This window comes from Suillus fuscotomentosus (genome assembly GCF_016647785.1).
Source record: "Suillus fuscotomentosus strain FC203 chromosome Unknown F5891scaffold_21, whole genome shotgun sequence".
NCBI classification, from domain to species: Eukaryota; Fungi; Basidiomycota; class Agaricomycetes; order Boletales; family Suillaceae; genus Suillus; species Suillus fuscotomentosus.
The window spans coordinates 28,678-48,225 of NW_024539533.1; the positions used below are offsets into that span (position 1 = coordinate 28,678).

At 46.2% G+C, this 19,548-nt stretch overlaps 5 protein-coding genes across 5 annotated transcripts; 2 read left to right on the plus strand and 3 right to left on the minus strand.

The window, feature by feature from the left end:
• Positions 1-3,818: 3,818 nt before the first annotated feature.
• F5891DRAFT_1222069 (uncharacterized protein) lies at positions 3,819-5,380 on the minus strand (the record flags this gene model as incomplete). Its single annotated transcript, XM_041369440.1, has 10 exons — positions 3,819-3,977; positions 4,034-4,070; positions 4,270-4,309; positions 4,431-4,511; positions 4,566-4,614; positions 4,645-4,723; positions 4,772-4,854; positions 4,906-5,044; positions 5,094-5,236; positions 5,291-5,380. 10 exons carry the CDS (start codon positions 5,378-5,380, stop codon positions 3,939-3,941), a joined length of 780 nt encoding a protein of 259 aa, XP_041227059.1. The 3' UTR covers positions 3,819-3,938.
• Positions 5,381-7,825: 2,445 nt separating this feature from the next.
• On the minus strand, positions 7,826-9,639 carry F5891DRAFT_979326 (uncharacterized protein; the record flags this gene model as incomplete). The annotated part of the gene is made up of 5 exons (XM_041376875.1): positions 7,826-8,240; positions 8,289-8,476; positions 8,535-8,917; positions 8,980-9,351; positions 9,600-9,639. The coding sequence occupies 5 exons, from the start codon at positions 9,637-9,639 to the stop codon at positions 7,826-7,828; spliced, it is 1,398 nt and encodes a 465-aa protein (XP_041227060.1).
• A 1,054-nt stretch (positions 9,640-10,693) lies between these two features.
• Positions 10,694-11,462, minus strand: F5891DRAFT_1187335 (uncharacterized protein; the record flags this gene model as incomplete). Its single annotated transcript, XM_041366823.1, has 3 exons — positions 10,694-11,074; positions 11,126-11,327; positions 11,386-11,462. The coding sequence occupies 3 exons, from the start codon at positions 11,460-11,462 to the stop codon at positions 10,694-10,696; spliced, it is 660 nt and encodes a 219-aa protein (XP_041227061.1).
• A 426-nt stretch (positions 11,463-11,888) lies between these two features.
• Positions 11,889-12,847, plus strand: F5891DRAFT_1187336 (uncharacterized protein; the record flags this gene model as incomplete). Its single annotated transcript, XM_041366824.1, has 3 exons — positions 11,889-12,008; positions 12,062-12,439; positions 12,515-12,847. The coding sequence occupies 3 exons, from the start codon at positions 11,889-11,891 to the stop codon at positions 12,845-12,847; spliced, it is 831 nt and encodes a 276-aa protein (XP_041227062.1).
• Positions 12,848-18,376: 5,529 nt separating this feature from the next.
• On the plus strand, positions 18,377-19,191 carry F5891DRAFT_950396 (uncharacterized protein; the record flags this gene model as incomplete). The annotated part of the gene is made up of 4 exons (XM_041374962.1): positions 18,377-18,540; positions 18,587-18,725; positions 18,781-18,972; positions 19,033-19,191. Coding segments are annotated over 4 exons (654 nt in total), but the record flags the coding sequence as incomplete, so codon positions are not given.
• Between the last annotated feature and the right edge of the window lie 357 nt (positions 19,192-19,548).

Genomic DNA, 19,548 nt, shown 5'->3' on the forward strand with positions numbered 1-19,548 from the left:
TTTGTATAGTTAATGTAGACGGGAGATGAAGATAATTGTTGAGGTAGAAATCAGATGTATTCACGAAGTGTAAAGCTTAAGTCCGTAAGCAAACAAACCTAGATGTGAAGTGTAACGATTAAGTCGGTAAGCAATTGAACTTAGATTTCGATCGCGATCAGACTACGCAAGGACTCAGTAGATTTCGATCGCGATCAGACTGCGCAAGGACTCAGTAATTTTGAGCATTTATCAAAATTATTGGGTTCTCGCACAACATCAATTGTTAAATAAATCGAACATAAGATGAGACCTACATGTACCTTAGGTAACTCGAAGCATATGAGATGAGATAAAGATGAGAACGCATAGGAAAAACATAAAGAAAAACATAAGGAAGCATACGACAAACATAGGAAAGGCATAAGCATAATGAGTAGACGTTACCAGAAGACGTTACCAGAAGTGGGCAGCAACAAGGGCTACAAAGTTAGTAATACTCATCTTCCTCGATGATTAGACGGCGATCAGGAGATGCTGGGCGAATACGCGGAGATCTGACAGTTGGATAATGGCGGCGCTGCGAGGATCCAGCACGGGAGGTCGGCACAACAGAGGAACCGGCACGGGAGGGCGGCACAACAGAGGAACGTGATGGCAAACGAGAACGGGAGGTGCTGACAATTTGCGATTGGGCCCGCCCTGAATGTATACGGGAACTGATACAATAAGATGACAGTTAGCAAACATACGTAGAAGTCAGGGCATAGCAACACACTTGTCATGCACCCTGACACGGTGTAGAGACTCATTCCTGGCTGGGCTTGTAGAGACTGTTTTACTACCTTTCCTATGTTCGCATTTTTGGTGCTTACATAATCATGTTATTCCTTCACCAGTTACCAGTATGAGTCCCCAGTTGTGATTAGCATATTTTCCTTCCTTTGAGCTCTGAGCCTGGTACAGAAACCCTTTAGGGTCGAACACTGTCTACTAGACAAAGCAGCTAGGCAGCAAGACCCAACATGTTCAGCTGCACCCTCAGCTGGATTGTTGAACCTTCAACGGTGCCTCTCCTCTACCGTTTCACGCTCCAAGTCTTCAGTCTCCCGAGCAGATTCATACACACCTTTCAGTCATATAGTACTGCATAACCTGTTGATAGGACATGTACATTGGCCTGCAAAACCAGGTGTACCGGACGGCGGCCGGTCTATGCACATCCTGTTAGGCCGGCTATGCAGAACATGTACAGTCCGATGCCCCAGATAGACAATGATATCTCTGCACATCCTGTTAGGCCGGCTATGCAGAACATGTACAGGCCGATGCCCCAGACCAGAAATGATATCTCTGCACATCCTGTGTAGGTCGGCTATGCAGAACATGTACAGGCCGATGCCCCAGATAGACAATGATATCTCTGCAAATCCTGTGTAGGCTGGCCATGCTGAACCCATGCAGGCTGATGCCCCAGATAGAAAATGATACATATCTCTGCACAACCTGCGTAGGCTAGTACAACACATGATATATATGATATCTCTATGTTACTTATATTAGTGAAACCAGCATATCTAAGTAGATCTCCCCAATATTGCATCCTTCAATTTTATGGAGGCTATCCTAAATGCACTAATGAAATGAGATTTCATACCGGAGTAGGTCTAGGCAACCTCATTTATGTAATAAAAGATATATTTCATATGCAATAATATAAATGGTGACTGAATATAAAACAAAAATCCAGTCTATTACACTCCTTATTAATGGCTGGCTGGTGGTCAAAGCCTTATATGAAACAAAGGTAAAGTGAATAAGCTAATTGAAGACAGAAAAGATAGACGCACCATATGTCGAGTATTTCTCTTTTCAATGTTCCCACCTTCCACAGTTGTGACCTTGGAGGATGTCAAAGCCTTTCTTCTCTAAAGCACTCTACTTCAGAAGTACTGGTGGCTCTAGAAAAATTAAGGATGACATGTGGCACTGAACCACCATTGGATTTCCTCGTGGTGTTCTTCGTGTGGACCATGTTGGATGAGCTTTCAAACTGAGATTGTAGAAAGTATTAGCACTATTGTACTTGCTACAATAAAATAAAATGAAAAACTCACCTGTCAAAAAGATACATTAGCAAAATAAAGGAAACTCACATGACAAAGAGATGCATTACCAAGAAGGTATGTTGACAAAAAAACAGAAAAATCACCTAACAAAAAGAGGCGTCAATAGAAAGATGTGTTATCAAAATAAAGCAAACTCACCTGACAAAGAGATGCGTCATCCAAAGACACATTAAGAAAAGACAGGAAAATCACCTAACAAAAAGATGTATTAATAAAATAAAGCAAACTCACCTAGCAAAAGGAAGTGTTACCCAAAAGATGTGTTAAGAAAATAAAGAACAATCACCTGACAAAAAGACATATTACCCAAAAGACATGTTAAGAAAAGAAAGGACAATCACCTAACAAAAGGACGTGTCAATAAAATAGAGCAAACTGACCTGCCAGTGACAAAGGAAAAGACACTCACATGACCATATAGAAATGTGCCTATTATAATAAGCAATGCCAAACAAAGCCATATTACAGGATTTAGTGAATTTTCGAGTTTTTGGTTAATAGGACTAGGATTACACTGAGATAATAAGCTTATATCAATAAGCTGGACCTTCACACTTTTAAAACCTTCAATTTTAAGTATTTTGCTTATAATTTACTGGGATCTTAACCTATTGATATCATTACACTCGAAAAAATCCCCACGGTCAAGTTACTTTCTTGAATCCTCCATTTTCGAGTATTTTGCTTATACCTCACTAGGATCTTAACCTATTGATGTCATGAGACTATGGGTAGACTCCCCTTGACAGGGGCTACAACTTTGGTTTTCAGCGAAAAAATTCCCACTGTCAAGTTACTTTCTTGAACCCTCCATTTTCGAGTATTTTGCTTATAACTCACTAGGATCTTAACCTATTGATGCCATTAGACTATGGATAGACTCACCTTGACAAAAACTACAACTTTGGTTGATTGAGGCGCGGGAATTTACAAACAACAACAAATAAACAAACAATACTTCAACTCTCAATATTGTTCCCACGCTTCTTCTTTCTTAACTACTACCATGACACCACTTCCTTCGCCACATCCTATTTACTCAACATCTTTTTACTTTTTTATATGTACCTGTCCTTTGGATACTTGCAGACTGCAGCTGCAAGTAGTCAAAGGAATTATTTTGAATTACTTATTGACTTTTTTACTTTTATTTTTATTTTTGGCTATCCATGTCTCCAGGGACTGGCGCCTTGAATGTTGGGATTTGGGGGATTTAGTCTGGGTGTTATGAACTTGGATGGTTCTCTCGTCACAGGCTCAGAAGAGAGCCTCGTCAGCGACGATGTCTGTGGCGAGCGGGTTCTTCCCTTCAGACAAGAAGGCGGAGTTCGTTTGGACTACCTAAAGGGCTGGCACCTTTGAGGTAGGATCAAGGGTTCGGTCTTCAAGGGCTGGCACCTTGTAAGACAGACGATAATCAGGCTATCGACGAGGAGTGCTCGAAGATAGAATCAGAGATAGACACTTAGGTTGTGAAGCCTAAGCGAGGATCAAGTGCGGTTTAAACCAAGTAGACTTCTAGAGGGCTGGTACCTCTGAGACAGGATACAAGGGTCGAAAACCAAGTAGATTAAAGTGCAGAATAACTACGATACATGACGAGTATATATAGGGGAAATGGAATAGCTTTAGGGGAGGTCGTCAGGTATCAGTAAGTCCGAGAAAGGTAGGCAGTAGCCAGATATAGTACAAGGCAACGCAGCCGCATGTCCATGGGTTAAGGGTATGAGTCGAAGGGAGTCAGAGATAACCCGGATCAAAGGTATGAGTCAAAGGGAGTCAGAGATAAGACGAACCGAGTCAATGGTAAGGCATAATGGAGCCGAGGCTCTACGGGTACAAGGCAACGCGGCCCTCGTCAATCTCTCGCTACACCAGAGGTTCAGCGATGAGCACCACAGGTAAGTATACAAAACACGACACACCTCCAAGGAACGTATGTCCATTGCGTGCAAGGTAGGCCTGAGCGCATGTCTCATCAATTAGATCTATCGCCGAGTCTGGCAGTCTTGAGTTGGATTAGACAAGTCACAGATGAGACAACAACGACGGAAGAGTAGACGGGAGGGAGATATGGTTCTAGGAGAGCGTCAAATAAAGCGTCAGAGTGGGTATGAGAGAGATTCCAATCATCCTCTGCGTGCAATATCAATATTGGTACCTTGAGTTTCTGGACGCAAATTGGTGAGGTGCTAGATAACCTAGGAACAGAACATTTACATACTGATATCGCCGATAGAGTCAAACGTGCCACAGCCTCTGAAATGTGCAATTCTGCAGCAGATGGAGGCAGGGGAAAGGACAAGTCGTGATATATGGTACCTGAGAGAATGAACCATGCACCGAGAGTGTGATTGTCTGCGGTCTGAATCTTGATGTTTGCCGTTTTCCCAGCTAACGTATCTGCAGTCAATCCAATGAGTTCGAAAGAAATGGACGCGATGCAGTAAAACGTACGTGCAAGACCATGCCTTTCCGGTGCATCAAAATGTGCGTTCCAAGGTAGCTTCAAGGTGTTCATGCACATAAAGCTTACAAGGTTTGTCAACTCCGCTACGAGATCCTCACGTCCATAAAACATGGAGGGACGTGACGGGGGCACTGGTGGATGATACCTGATTGCCTTCAGAGGATACACAACGCTTGCTAAGATGTTAACTTACCTTTCGACATTCCCATGAACATTGTCCTTGAGTCCCAAGGTCCGCACGTTCATTCCAATCGTGAGACCAACGAGCATCTCAGCCTTAAAACATTATCCAGTAACCGTAGCTCTAAAGGAGTTCCAAAAACATACACTGAATAGTGGGATGACACGATCCAAGTCTTTTTCCCATCCGGCAATGCGGTCGCGATCACTCGTGACAGACAGGAGCCTCTGCCAAAATCCTTGCTCCTTTTTTGAGGCTACTTCACTATTGATATGGTTTACTGATCTGCACGGCACCATCAGTTTGTAGCAGAGGTGATTTTGGTTCGGCTCACTTGTTCAACTGGGATAAGGCATGGCCCAAGTATCCTCGCAGATCATCGTCGGTGGCATGCTTGGTCGCTCTTTCAAGGATTTCCCTGATAGTCTCGCACTTGTCGACTATTGCCTGGAAATCGGACTTATTCTTGATCACTGACTGTACAAACCTCAGGATCCTTCACGAACATTTTCAAATGCTACGTCAACGCACCTGCGCAATGATCAGGATATTTGCGACCGTTCCGAGGATGCCTTTCGCCAGATCGATGGGTACGAGGTCTTTCGTGATATTGATTGCCATTATAGAGACATCCAACAGCTGCATCACATTGTCGTCCTGCAGCGACTCCTTGCTTTCAGAAGAGGGCTCCTTGACGTTTGGGCCATTCTATGTCAGATCAAACATACGGCGCTGACGCTGAGCTTTGTGTCTTCTTGCCTTTGCCTTTTTAGAACTTTTGGTTTTCGGCTTCATCACCTGCCAGTGGACGCGTGTGGTGGATTCCGAGTCTCAGTCATGCAGTGAAATGCCCCCGCCTGCTTCAAGTCACTGGAGGGTGAGAAACTGCACAGCATACATGATAACTCACCGGCGTCTATCATGGGGTCTAGATCTCAACTTTTGAGAGTTGTTCGAGAGGGCCAAAATAAAAGATTTCCGTCACATCATGTGATACTACTAGACGCGCGTGTCACATCGAGTTGTGACAGCAATTTCAACTCGCTACAATCTTCATCGACGCCGGGTAGCACCATCTCAACTTGAACTTTGAGAATCCATTCATATTCTCAAATCTCGTACCATTAACTGAGTTTATTGTTCTCGTGGGCAATCTGATAGCCATATGTGCTTTGCCTATTTTCCCGCCACCTCCATGTCTGGCAGAGTTCCTGAGTTCCGACGAACGCGATTTATTCCATCCCATTCGAATGCTACACCGATCGACCAGACTTCTAGGTTTGACGCGAGGCCGATGCACCGAGGCCCTCCCAAGTATTTGCAGTGGTGAACCAACACTGCAAATATGAATTTGGATAATATATTCTACGAAAACTGTGTGCCCGTTCGACCAGTTTAGGCTGGAGGATCGTCGACGACTTAAGGGTGCAGACGAGCTGATGCGATTCAGGGTATAAGACCTACATGACGCGTGCGAGAATGAACGAGAAGGTGAGACGAATGAATTGTGCGAGGGCATGTAGGAAATGGCCGGTCTGTGACAACCTGTCCCCCAGACTTTAACACGGAGTCTGTGACTTGTCTGTATAGACCTCACACAGACTGACCAAATCCCGCACTTTCTGGACTCGATAGAGTCAAAGTCAAGTCCAAGGAGGCGGAAATAGACAAGCAAATCGCACACAATCACCGCGGCCCGTTGTAGAAACAACAATACTACTAGGAATAAATGATGCTCCTGGCAGTATCTATAAATGTTGATAGGTCGCGCGTTGCCTAGTCTGCGTTGCTTGAGGAGACAAGTGCGTTCGACCCTAAAGGGGAGGTGAGTACAGCAAAGATCTAGAGGTATGCGCGGCAACGCGAAGCGCGAGAAAGCGCAAGTGCGCGCAAGGTACGAAGGCGCGGGAACGCGCGCGCGTATTAGCGCGAAGCGCGGGAAAGCGCGCGCGTGTAAGCGGAAATAAAAGAGACTAAGCTTAAGTGATGATATAAAGCAATATAAGAAAAGATAGATGCAAAGTGTAGACCAATAGACTTCTACTATGTACTGCTAAGTAAATAGTGGGTGATAACTAGTAAGTTCAAGGGAAAAGTAAGGTGTGAAAGGTAAGTAAGTAATAGTATGTACTGCTGGCGCTTATATAGCGCGCCTAAGCGCGGTCATGCGGAGCCGAAGCGCTACCGAGTAGGTATGTAAAGATATATATAAGTGAGAATTCATGATAAAAATAAAGGTGGAATGATATGCTAATAAAAGAAATGGAAATATACGCACTAGAGGGCTTGGTGGACAGTGGATGGATGCTTCTGGATGGCTGGCGCTATAGGGCACGCAAGCGCGGGAACGCGCGCGCGCGTATACATCGCGAAGCGCAGGAATGGTGCGCGCCATGCGCGCATTGCGCGGGAAAGCTGCGCCTCATATAGGAATTGCTGTGGACAGTACACAGAGTGGTGCTGCGAGTTGGTGCTGTATACTCCCTTAGTGGAAACTGCCATATCACGCCATGAGAGGCATGAGTCTCTACACCGTTGTAGCCAGACGATTCCTTTGTTTTCCCCAGCCACCCGAAGCCAGTAGCAGCACCTATGTATCCTCATCGAACCACAACGGTGGTACAAAATTCTATACAAGTGAGTCAAACGAGTTTTGAATTTGGCATGAGCTACCTGTGTTTTTGTGAAACTAAAAACAGGATGCACTCTTAACAACATCTCAGACGTGCTTATGAAGTGCTAACATTTGGCATAGATTGTGAGCAGCGCTCCTTGCTTACAGTGTAGACAATAAGGAGTACAACTTGTAGTACAAGTAAGACCTGAGATCCTGAGTACGCAAATAACATGTAGTAGAGAGAAAACATGGCTGTAGATATCCCCTTCCCCTTGAAACCCAAACACGATCGATGAATTCTCAGACGGAAAAACCACTATGGACAGTAGTGCAAGTAAGAGCCAAGAGCACGCGAACAACTTTAGTTTGACATCATAGCTGCGAGCTATGAATTGAGGTTTATTTCAGCTGATATAGAAGAGATCGGTGGTTTTGCTCACCTTGAGAGGCTACATAGTATCATGGTATGACACAGGTGCAGTCCAGAAAGTGTCCTCGTCATCTTCTTCTGCTAACGAGCCACACGTTGACTTCTCAGAGAAGTTCACATAAGATTCCTGTGCGAACGACTCGGACATGGGCATTTGTAAAGCCGACTGGTCGTAGAAAGGCTGCACCTCAGAGTAGTGCACAAGTGCAGACCCGCTAGGGACGGAAGACCCTGAGTAAGAGACGGTTGACGGCCACGCTGAGAACGAGTTTGTTTGCTGGTCGTGCTGGCAGAACTGTGAGTACGAGTCAGGGGCAGTATCGTGGGGGGTGGTGGGATTTTCTGGCTCATGTGGTAGAGCCAGTTCTTCCAGTGACATAGGAACAGAGATCGAAGCGGGTGATGTAAGACCCAATCTCTCATTTAAGATTTTCCTGCAGATACATGAGCGTGGAACCTATCGGACGGTTGAAACCACTCACATTCCCTTGTTATGCAAGTATTGAAAAAAATTTGTCATTACCTCCCAATGAACCTCAGTCTGAAGGGTAGCTTTCATTTGCCTTTGTATCCAATTCTGCTTGTCGGCATACAATTTACCGGTAAACCGTAGGACGTCCCCGGACTTGGAAAGGCGTCCTTCAACATACCGATCTATGGCTCCCATGACCTGAAAATAAATGCAGAACTGTTAGCACATGCAAATAAGAATATGATAGGTCTCTTACCCCAACCGCCGACATCGATAACATAGGAATGGTCGTCGTCGTGAGTATCGGCCTTAATGTATCATCAAAAAGAGGCGAGGACTCGTCGGTATACCACTGTTTGAGGTGTACGTCTTGCAAGGCAGGATGAGAAAACATGGAGAGCTGGCCAGACTTGTGACCATGTAAAAAATATGTATGATGATCGTCTGAGTTATAGATGGCTTTTCTACGCGCCACCATATATTTTTGGCGATCCTCAGCAGACAGTGTCTTGTCTTCGGGCTCGAGGTCGTCAATGTAATAAGGTAGGGACTCTTTTTCAGCGTTTTCGATAAGTTTTGAGTGGCTGTTTGTCAAGCCATGGATCACGAGGGTCGTGACGGAAGACGTCGTGTTTAACCCTAGTGGAAAATCAGCACGTGCGACAGAGTTACGGTAGTACTACATGGTGCTTAGCACATACCATGGCAGTCGAGTGACGCTTTCACCTCATTGACAACTTCTCTAGCATACGAGTGCATGGCCAGTTTCTGCTTCCTCGTACTATTTTTCTTCCAACCGTTAATCGTGATCATGTCCATGATAACCCGCCTGCGCACGCTGTTGATTACTTCGATCTCTTCTGGTGAGTAGTCGGATAATTTCGGAGGTTCAGCGTGCCTTGTGGAAGTAGTGTCAGATTGGCATACAGCGCTTTCCAGGTCTTCTAGTGACATCAGAGGATTCAAGGAAATATGGGGTACATTTGGTATCATGATGGATCGAAAGTCGCGATACGGATGCAGACGCTGCGTGGTATCTCGTTCTGTTCGCTGTCTGCTGCTCATATTGTCAGCTGCGAGGTGATAGGATATGCTGCGGGAGTCAACTGAGGGTAATTCCACGATCGTGGTGGAGGAAAAGTGAAAGTTTCAGTCAACTAAATAGACACACGAAAGAACCATACTTTTATTTTATTTTATTTTTTTAAAGTTCAATTGGGGAGGAATCGAAGTTGAGCCACCAGCGTGATCAACTAAGTGCTAGTGTAAACTTTATCAGAACACAGTTCCGACTATCATAGGGGAGACAATATGAACTTACCATATTGTTGGATGCGTGCAGTTATCGGGGGAGATTCCATCTTTTGGTACGATGCACTGCTAGGTGCCGCCAGCGGTAGGTAAGTTAAAGTTCAATTGAACCCTAACGGTCACCGAGCCAGTCTGGTCACGGTGATTACAATGTGAATTGGAAGTGTTCTACGCGTTATATGTAAAATTTTGGCACGAGGGGCGGCTGCATGAGTCACAATCCTCGTAACAGTAATATTATGATCATGATTACCTTCCATTTGTGCCCTCTGATCTTAAGAGAGTCATACGACTGCGTGATCATCTAGCCGCTCTACCGCAGCCTGAGTATATTTCCGAGTGGAAGGACAACCTGTTAATTGCAAAATTCAGTCATATTGTGGCACAAGAGGCAGCCACATGAGTCACTCAGGCTATCCTCCGAGACGGTAATCATATTTACCTTCAATATGTGCCCTCTGATCTTGAGAGTCATATGACTGCGTGATCATGACAGGCGCTTGGGTTTGGGGTAATTCTCCAGTAATTGAAGTTCGAAGCCGCCTGCTGTAATTTTAATTGATAGCACGTCCGAGTTATCACTGGAAGGAAGACTCACTCAGGCTATCTTGCGGCAAGTAGGGCAGGTTTCATGAACTGACCATGCTGTTAGATGTGTAATTGTGGAGAATTCAGATTTTTTGGGCACTCAGGTCACGGTGACGCTTCGGAGAAAGGTGATGATGGCGCGGCGATTGAGTCATAGCCACGGTCGGACTCTTCCGAAGTCTGCGGCGAACTTGAAGCCATCAATCTCAATTGAATCGAAAAATCTGGGGCTTCAAGTTGATCACCTGGCTGTGATACTACGCAATCTTATCTTAGGCTCCGGAACAGGAAGAAAAGAACATTCAAGTAAAGCTGCTGGCATGTTTACTTTGCAAGGTACAAAAGTACAACAACGTTGTATACTATGGACAAATGGAACAACGGCGTAACACCATAAAAGTACGATAGCTAAGCAGAATAGTAAGCCCCCTGCAAAAGAGTTATGTCCGACATAGGGTCTTCGACCCCAAAGGACAATAAATATGATTTTTTAAACCAAAAAAAAATACCATAGAATTATTCGTCCAACTCTGAACAGCTTGCATCAGATCCAGAACCAAGCATGTGTATGGATTCGTTGTCAGAAGCATCACTGGACTGATGGAGTTCATGGTCACCAGGGTCGAACCCATACTCCATGTTCCCTATCGCCACCACTCCCCCCTCGCGAAGCATGTTTCGGATTGTTCCTATTTGGAAATCGATTGTCTTCAATTCCGTTGTCGTTATCTCGGTTTCATCATCGTGGATAGACTTCATAAGGTCTAGTTCGTGAGCGCGTAGGCGTTGGTATCTGAGGCGAGTGGCAATAACCCGGCGACTAACACGGGAAAGCTCGAGCATGCGCTCGTTGAGATAGTTCAAGGTCTCGGAACCTGGAACACAGGGGGAACTCCACTTTAAATTATGAGCGTTGGACTTGAGTGTATCGTTGAGGTTGTGACATACGGTTGTTTTCAACATTCTCGCTCTCTTTGAAGGCAAGTCAAGCTCGTTGTCGCATTGGTATGTTGTATAATGAAAGCGGGAGCGCTTCACTCCAGAAACACCAATGATAGAATTGGTCTTCGTGTGCGAATCATTTTTCATAGGAGAGCTGCAAGGCATAACTGATGAGGGAGGTGTGGATGGTGGAGTGGTCTGGAAATGTCTGCAATGTTGATATTGTAAATAGACCTTCGAGGCAGTGGAAAGTTGAACAAACAGACCGAGGCTGATTGGTAGCTATCAAAATATTGGCGCTCGTCGTTGAATCCGTAGAACTGCTCGTCGTCAGTTCTGGCATGGTGAGTAAAGTGGAGACGTTACTAATATCCGGACAAGATGTAATAGAAGGCTGTACTATCCCTTACGGTCACTTCGTGAGCCGCAACTCCGTGAGTCATGCAGATGTCACATATAGTCACTGACGGTCACTCTGGCCAAATTCAGAGTCCGCTCGGCGTGCTCGACAACATCAAAACTCGAATTTACCATGCAATTATTAGATGCTACTAATACTATGTCGCGAGTTACAGTATGTCCGAATTATATGGATTTGTATGTGTATAGCAGTGATTAATGTTAAGGGGGATATTGTTGAGTGAAATATGGATGTGGGTACTGATACATGGGGGAATTGTGACTTGGAGCAGGCCACTGTCTAGAAATATATGATGGGTGTGAAGGATGCATAAAAATAGTGATGACAAGATCGTTTTAGCTCAAGAAAATGTTCAATCAAATTGAGATCTACCGCGGTGTATCAGGCTTCCATTGGGACAATGTTCGTGGGGCTGGGATTGAGGGAGTTGCTGCTGCGAGCGTCTGGGATGCATATGTGGCCCCAAAGGTATGTCATTATGATAAAATATACTGCGACACTATCAACTGATATCAAGTTAGTCCCGAATTGCAATGTGCCCCTTTCGCAACAAAGGATGGCCTCCGTACAACGACATGCAGGCCATCTTGGGCGAAAACAGCGGTGCTCGTGGACACCACTCCTTCCACCCTGCTACTGCAGCCCCCGCCTCTATCGCTGTAGACGATGTACTCAATGGTCCAGATGGAGCCCTTGATCTTCTCAACATGGACGTAGGGGGCAGCATCTCTGGCACCGCTCCTGGTGGCTCCCAGTCGAGTAAGCGCCTGCGCACAAACACTTTGCCCGACTCTCTTGAGACCGCATCATACAATTCTGGTGACATGTCCTGTCATCCTAATAGTCACGAGTCACCATCCCTCCCACTTTCAGCAACGCTAGTAGTACCATCATCCCAGGTACCTGCCTTCAAGAAGGCTTGAGTCTTGACGCATGCCAGCAGCACACACACGGGCGTGAACAGTGCTGCCAAGATCGCCGCAAAGATCACTCCAGTGGCTGCAGTGATGAATATGCAAGGTAGTATTAATCGCCTGACTGACGCGATCGAGAGAAACATGGCCCCTCTGCCTGACCCATCAGCTCCCCTGCCAGCTCCTGTCGTACCAACCATGATCTCCCATGGCCTGGCAATGATGCGCAGTGTAGATGGGGATCTGTCGGTTGATCAAAGAGCCAGCCTCCTGCGGATATTTTCCCGTGCAGGAGGGGATAACAATCTTGCTGTTTATGTTGGGCTGAACTCGGATGATGACTTTGATGTGCGCCGTGCATTTATCTCACAACTCCTTGATGAGTCTATGTAGAACTGTCCCACTACTTGTCTTACTGCTTGTCACATTTCTTGTACTAACATGTAGTATGCATTTCATGTACTGCGCGTCCCATACCTACAATGATCATGGATTTTCTGAGTCTCTGCTAGTGGGAACGGATCAGGAGTAGATGGTTGAGGTTGCCGCTCCTGATGAGAAGGAATGGATCAGGAGTAGATGGTTGAGGTTGCTGCTCCTGACGAGGAGGAATGGATCAGGAGTAGATGGTTGAGGTTGCCGCTGCTGATGAGAAGGAACGGATCGAGAGTAGATGGTTGAGGTTGCTGCTCCTGACGAGGAGGAACGGATCAGGAGTAGATGGTTGAGGTTGCCGCTGCTGACGAGGAGGAACGGATCAGGAGTAGATGGTTGAGGTTGCCGCTCCTGACAAGGAGGAACGGATCAGGAGTAGATGGTTGAGGTTGCTGCTCCTGACGAGGAGGAACGGATCAGGAGTAGATGGTTGAGGTTGCTGCTCCTGACGAGGAGGAACGGATCAGGAGTAGATGGTTGAGGTTGCCGCTCCTGACAAGGAGGAACGGATCAGGAGTAGATGGTTGAGGTTGCTGCTCCTGACGAGGAGGAACGGATCAGGAGTAGATGGTTGAGGTTGCCGCTGCTCGTCATTTAGCTCACTTACAACATACGTACATAACATTGTAAAAGTACAACTACATACTACTAGTAAGAATTAAACCAGTCCATCCTCCTCGTCCTCCGAGATACCTTGGTCTGAAAAATTGTCGTCATTGTCGTCTCCAAGAGTGTGTCTTTCCTGCAAAATGCGCTGATAATCCACCCACATCGCTTCGGCAATGCGATCACGCATCAAATGCAGATCATTGCATGCAGCTGGATGCTCTTCTCCCACCCCCTGCTCCCAGTTGGCGGCATGCGCATCACCAAGGGAATAGTCTGCATCAGGTAGCCTGCCTTCTGCAGGATCGTGTGAGTGAATGAAGTTGTGGAGGCTGCACAACGCAGCCGGAATCTGTGCTTGAATGTCCATAGCATATGGTGGGGATAGAAGGAGGATACGGAAACGGCGTTTGAGGACACCAAAAATCTGCTCAATGACATTTCGAGCAGATGCGTGATGGAGGTTGAAGAGCTCTTCTTTGCTAGTTGGCCTGTAAAAAGAAATCAGTGTGTAGCACAAAGCAAAATGCCGCTATACTCACCTTACACTTGCACGCCCCCATTCTGCAAGGTGGTAGCGCACGTTACGGTAAGGAATGAGTAACTCAGGCCGCAGAGGGAAACCTGCATCTGCAAGGAAGTATTTTCCTGCAGGGATGCGGAGGTCGTGGCCCTCAGCAGCCTCGTAGACACGTGCATCTGTAGCCGACCCCTCCCAGCCAGTGAGTGCATACACAAAATTAAGTTCAAAATCACAAGCGAAGAGACAATTTTGTGAAACGAATCCCTTTCGATTACGATAGGGACCTCGTTCAAATGCATGAGGTGACGCGTGGATGTGGCTCCCATCAATGGCTCCAACAGTATCCTTGAAGAACGGATAGAATTTGGGGTTATGGCGAATTTTGGCAGGGATGGAGGCATCTGGCAACTGAACATGTTTTGTATAGAAGGGGGAGGATGCGAATATATTGAGCATTTTGCGAAAATAACTGTAGAACGTACAATGAGATATCAAAACTATTAGCTTAGTGCACACTTACCGAGAAATCGTATCATTTGAGCGCTGGAATCTTTCTCCAACATGTCTGATCGACAATCCCGTGACCGACGTATATAGGAAAATGGCGAGTTGTTCCTCTAACGAAACAAACTTGGAGTCAGCGTGTCCAAGGGTACGAAGTTCGGATATGAGCCCCTCAAAGACATGCGCATGGACACCAAGTTCACACCGGATTCGTTCTGGATGACCGGACAACAGTTCCATGACCCAGGATTCACCTGAGAGCGCCGAGGTGTGGTAAGGTTCAGGATCCTTTGCATACAGTGATTCCAGGATATTTGCGGTAGCGCAGATTAGAATACTAGCGACAAGAATTGAATGTTTGATTAGGCGGCGTCGAGCTTCTGGCTGTTGGGGCAGGTAACACGGGAATTCTGATTGAAGATCCATGGTTGGAGGACATAGATCGAGGAGAAGGTATGTATCGTATAGATAAGAGCATGATGTAGGGATTGGTAATTTAAGCTCCGACATTCGGCAAATCCAAAGCCGAGAGCTCTCACCTCAAAGTTTGCCAAACCTCGGTCAACATCTTGTTGCCGAACTGACTCTTAAGGGCTGTGACCTGTGACGAACCTAGTGTCGTATCTCTACAGTAGTATGGTACACTAATTGTATGTACACGGTCCATGTGTTTGTAAGCACGGACTTGTCTTTGGTCCGCGCTACTGCTGACAAACAGTGTCCGTTTCGGACATTACCGGTCATTCGGTATTCCCTATGTTAGTCCTTGTTTATGTACCTATTCTACTTCTGTGCTAGACGCTCGTACTATGACCACATGATGCCATCCGAATCAGAGTCATCGCACCCAGTACTTCTTTATGTCCATCCCACCAGATAACAATGGTTTTTTTGCACAGCTTAGGAGGGTTTTTGCGGTCTTCGGGTTTCTATTGGGGCAGTCATACTTCTCGCAGTGCCCTGGGTCCAGTCTCAGTAAGTCCAATCTTCACGACTCATCCAAAAGCCCAAAATCAAGAAAATCCAAAGAATCGAAGGTAAGAAGGAACATCTTTGGCCGTCACTGTTTGATCTGACATCATGATAGAACAACCCACATACTAAACAACCCTCTTCTGAGTCCCAGGCCGAGAATATGAGCCGACTGCTGGATGTCACTATAGCAGGCATCAGTGCCATACAAACCATCGTACCTAGTGACCTGGCGAAAGGTGTACTCGGAACAGTCGCCAGTATTCTGATGACTGTGCAGGTGCGTCGGTGTCACTCTCGAAAATGAGTTTAAAAGATCCTTACGTCCGTGCAGTCGGCGATCAAGAACAAGTCCGATTTCCGAACGATAGTCAAGAAATGTGAAACCATCGGGGAAATCCTCAAGAGAGCAACCAAGGACACTACCGACGACAATCTTCCAGGATACTTGGCCCATGCTTTATCGGAGCTTAACTCGTAGGCAAACCAAATTTCACTGTCGCTAGAAACTGACAACGCTAAGCAGGTTAGTTGACGATATCAATAATAAGGTAGTCTCAAGGAAGAAGCAAGGATTGTTCAAGAGGTTCTTCTCTGTCACGATTGATCGCGACCAGATTGCTAGTTGGGAAAAGGACATAGACAGTGCCCTCAAACTCTTCGATGTACGTCTCTGTGACTCGACCTGAACTTCTGTTGCTGAATGACATCTCAAGACTGAAGTGCTCGTTGGCATTGCCATGACGGTGGAAGAGATCCCTGGCATTGCCATGAGGTTGGATGAGCTCGCTTTGCGAATCGACGGCAATTCAACCAGTGTCAATGTTCTAAAGTGAGTTATCATGTTCTGCGGGTTGTGGGTGTCCTCTAAATACAGCCAGGTATCAACCAATTGAGCCTCCATCACGACCTCCCATGTTTTATGGCCGCGATGATCTCATGGCGGAGTTACGACCCTCATTGTCAATGGTGAACACATTGCATTGACCAGTCCGGGAGGCATGGGAAAGAGTTCTCTTGCCCAAGCCATCCTTCACGAGCCACTTATCATCGAAAAATTTGCTGATCGGCGTTTCTTTGTGGCTTGCGATGATCTAGATCATTCGACTATCACATTCAAAACTTTCATGACTCATTTCGCGGGAGCCCTTGGCATAGAGATCACTGGCGCTGATCCTTTGCGCCCAATATCTACCTTTCTTCATTCCGCTAGTGTCCTTGTCGTCCTCGATAATGCTGAGACCTTCGAAGAGGCCAGTGAGTTGTCAGCGCTCGAAAAAATACCACCGGCAATCGCGAAGATTGCAAGCATCCGTGGTGTCGTCCTGATCCTCACGTCACGCAGTCGAAAGAATGCAACAGGTGTGTCATGGAGACTGATGGATATTCCGCCATTGGACTTGATTTCTGCAGAAAAGGTGTTTTTTCAAACTTATCCTCGCGCCCGTTGCAGCGATGCTGAGGAAGAAATAAAGAACCTACTCAGGGAATTGGATTTTCACCCCCTTTCCATTAATTTACTCGCGCACACGGCCCAGCAATGTGACTGGTCTCCAGCCACACTACTGCAGAGATGGAACAATCGGCACAGTGCCGTGCTCAACCCCGGCAAGGGAAAGCTGCAAAGCTTTTCAAACACCATGCAGCTGTCACTCGACTCACCATCTATCCAAGCCATGCCCAAGTATGTTCTAATTTCAAAACGCTGTTTGAGATAAACTCACCCCTAGTACTCTTCTAGTGTAGCATCTCATTCCATATCCCCTACTGTGCAGTGTTGTAGACGTCCGATGCTCCAATACTGGTCTATCAGGAGGGTTGTTCTCATACACCGTTATTTTCCACTTCTTCTGCAAATCAAATACTGTCTCTAGCTGTGATTGCTACGAAGCGATCGTTAAATTAAATTTCTCCGGATCTTCTCTTAATGAACCGTCTAGTCCGACGGACATTTCGGCTATCATTATGATGTACGCCGTCAGCAAATTCATCTCCCTCAAACTTAAACTGACCAATGATTCACATGGCGACTCGGGAAGTTTAAAGGACGTTAGAGAATTCGTAAGCCTGCTAGTCAATGTCTAAGCGGTTCTCAGCAGTTCTAAGCGGTATTTTGCCGACTATGCTCAAACTTAGACTAGTGGACCTGCCCAGCAGCATATAAAAGTGTTAGTTCCTTCTCCTCTGAATCGTCCGACTTGCACCTCCCCTTGTTCCTTGCCTCTACAGTTGGAACACATTTGTCCTCTTCTCCCCTTCTCTAGTCTGCCTGTATGTCGCACACCGAGGGCAGCACGTCGTGTATTGAAAACCGACAACATGACGACAGCCTTCCTCAATCTCAGACTACATCAGAATCATCCCAGACATTCGTGCAGGCTCGACAAAGACGCAGAATTGCCGAACTGGAGGATAAGTTGATGGCTCTCGAGTCTGGGCGTGCTGTAAAAGATAGGTATGGACGCCATGCGTCACGTTGAGCTGCCTTTACTCACTATCCACCAGGCAAGTGAACTACTATATGTCTCAAGGAAGAGCCTTCAGGCGCGTTGTCGCTTTGTTCGACAACATTGAGGATCTCGTCGCCGAAAACGACAGGAGATACGATGCTGAGGATGAGGAGACCTCTGTCGAGTAAGTTTTTCCTTCCTTGGTATGCCACGGTAAGCACACTCATGGGTTTGTTTACACAGTCAAGATCGACTACATGTAGGGTACGTCACCCTAATGAACACCTTTCCGTGGCTCTATAAGAAGTGTTCAGATATGGATTATGATGACTATATACGCATGTTAAAATCGGTATGTTTTATCGGTTTCAGTGATGGGCTTTGTCGTCTTAAGTCCTTGTTTAGCTTAGGCAGGGGGCTGACAGTGCTTGAGGCAATGATACCTCCAAGCTGAAGACACTCGTTTCTGAATGGGTCAACCGCGAATTCAAACCGAATCCCCCGGTCGACATGGACGATAAACATACCCGCGGATTTATCAACGATGCGTGCGGCAAGTTGCTGTGTCCGACTGAGCTTGATTGGAACAGCCCAGCGTAAGTATTGCGCTCAGGATTCCGAACACCATTAACTATCTATCAGTGTACGGGCAGGCATTCGAGATCGCGCAGAGGGATATATTGTCACAGATCTTTCTTTTCCAGCTTACTTATATGAAAAGTACACCGCCAATTCGGACAATTTGGAGGAGGGACTTTTCAAAGGGAAAATTCTGATTCAGGTTTGTCGAAGCGAACTCGTAAATACAGCTGACAATGATCTTTGCTATTTCTCAGAGCTACAAAGCTGTCTTCACGTCTCCCTCATCAGCAAAGGATGTCGAAGGCGACGGTGATGGTGCAGATGTCATCGAAAATAACAGACGCGCTAAGAAGACTACCTCAACAATCAAGGTGAAGAAGCATGTCGCGCAAATTATCAAGATGGACAAAGTCAGTCCTCGCTCGATTGCATATATTGCCTGTCAAGTAAGTGATAGAACTTTGTCTGCTCGCCACACCGTTGATCAATGACAATCGCATTTGCAGGTACGATTCGCACTCTCATCTATTACCTCGTGGCGGTCTGTCGATGGTGATTTTGACTATGTACAATTTTGGCAGACCATTGTCGACTTCTTCGAAAGGCCTCCTGGTCGGGACGCACAGCGCAGGGTCACCAGACTGCTCGAATGGTGGACCAGGTGAGTATATACATCGTCAACAAGCCCCAACTGATTTCTGTTGTCCAGGAAAGTTTTCGGAAGGAGTCGCCGTGCAGACCTTACTGACGACGCGAGAGCCAAGATGTCCGTGAACACTCTAGCAAGGCAGAGGGCACAGATTGATGATGCCGCCTTCGACTCAGACTAGAGATTCGACATTATCTCAACCCCTAGTAGCTTTATTACCATCGTAGTAGCTTTATTACCATCGTAATTTGTTGTCAATGTCATGACTTGATAATACTTCCCCAGTGGTGTGAAATACAAGCTGTGTATCGCACTACCGCCATGACACGGCAGCAAATGACTCGGAGGACTTACCAACATCATCGATGATTAG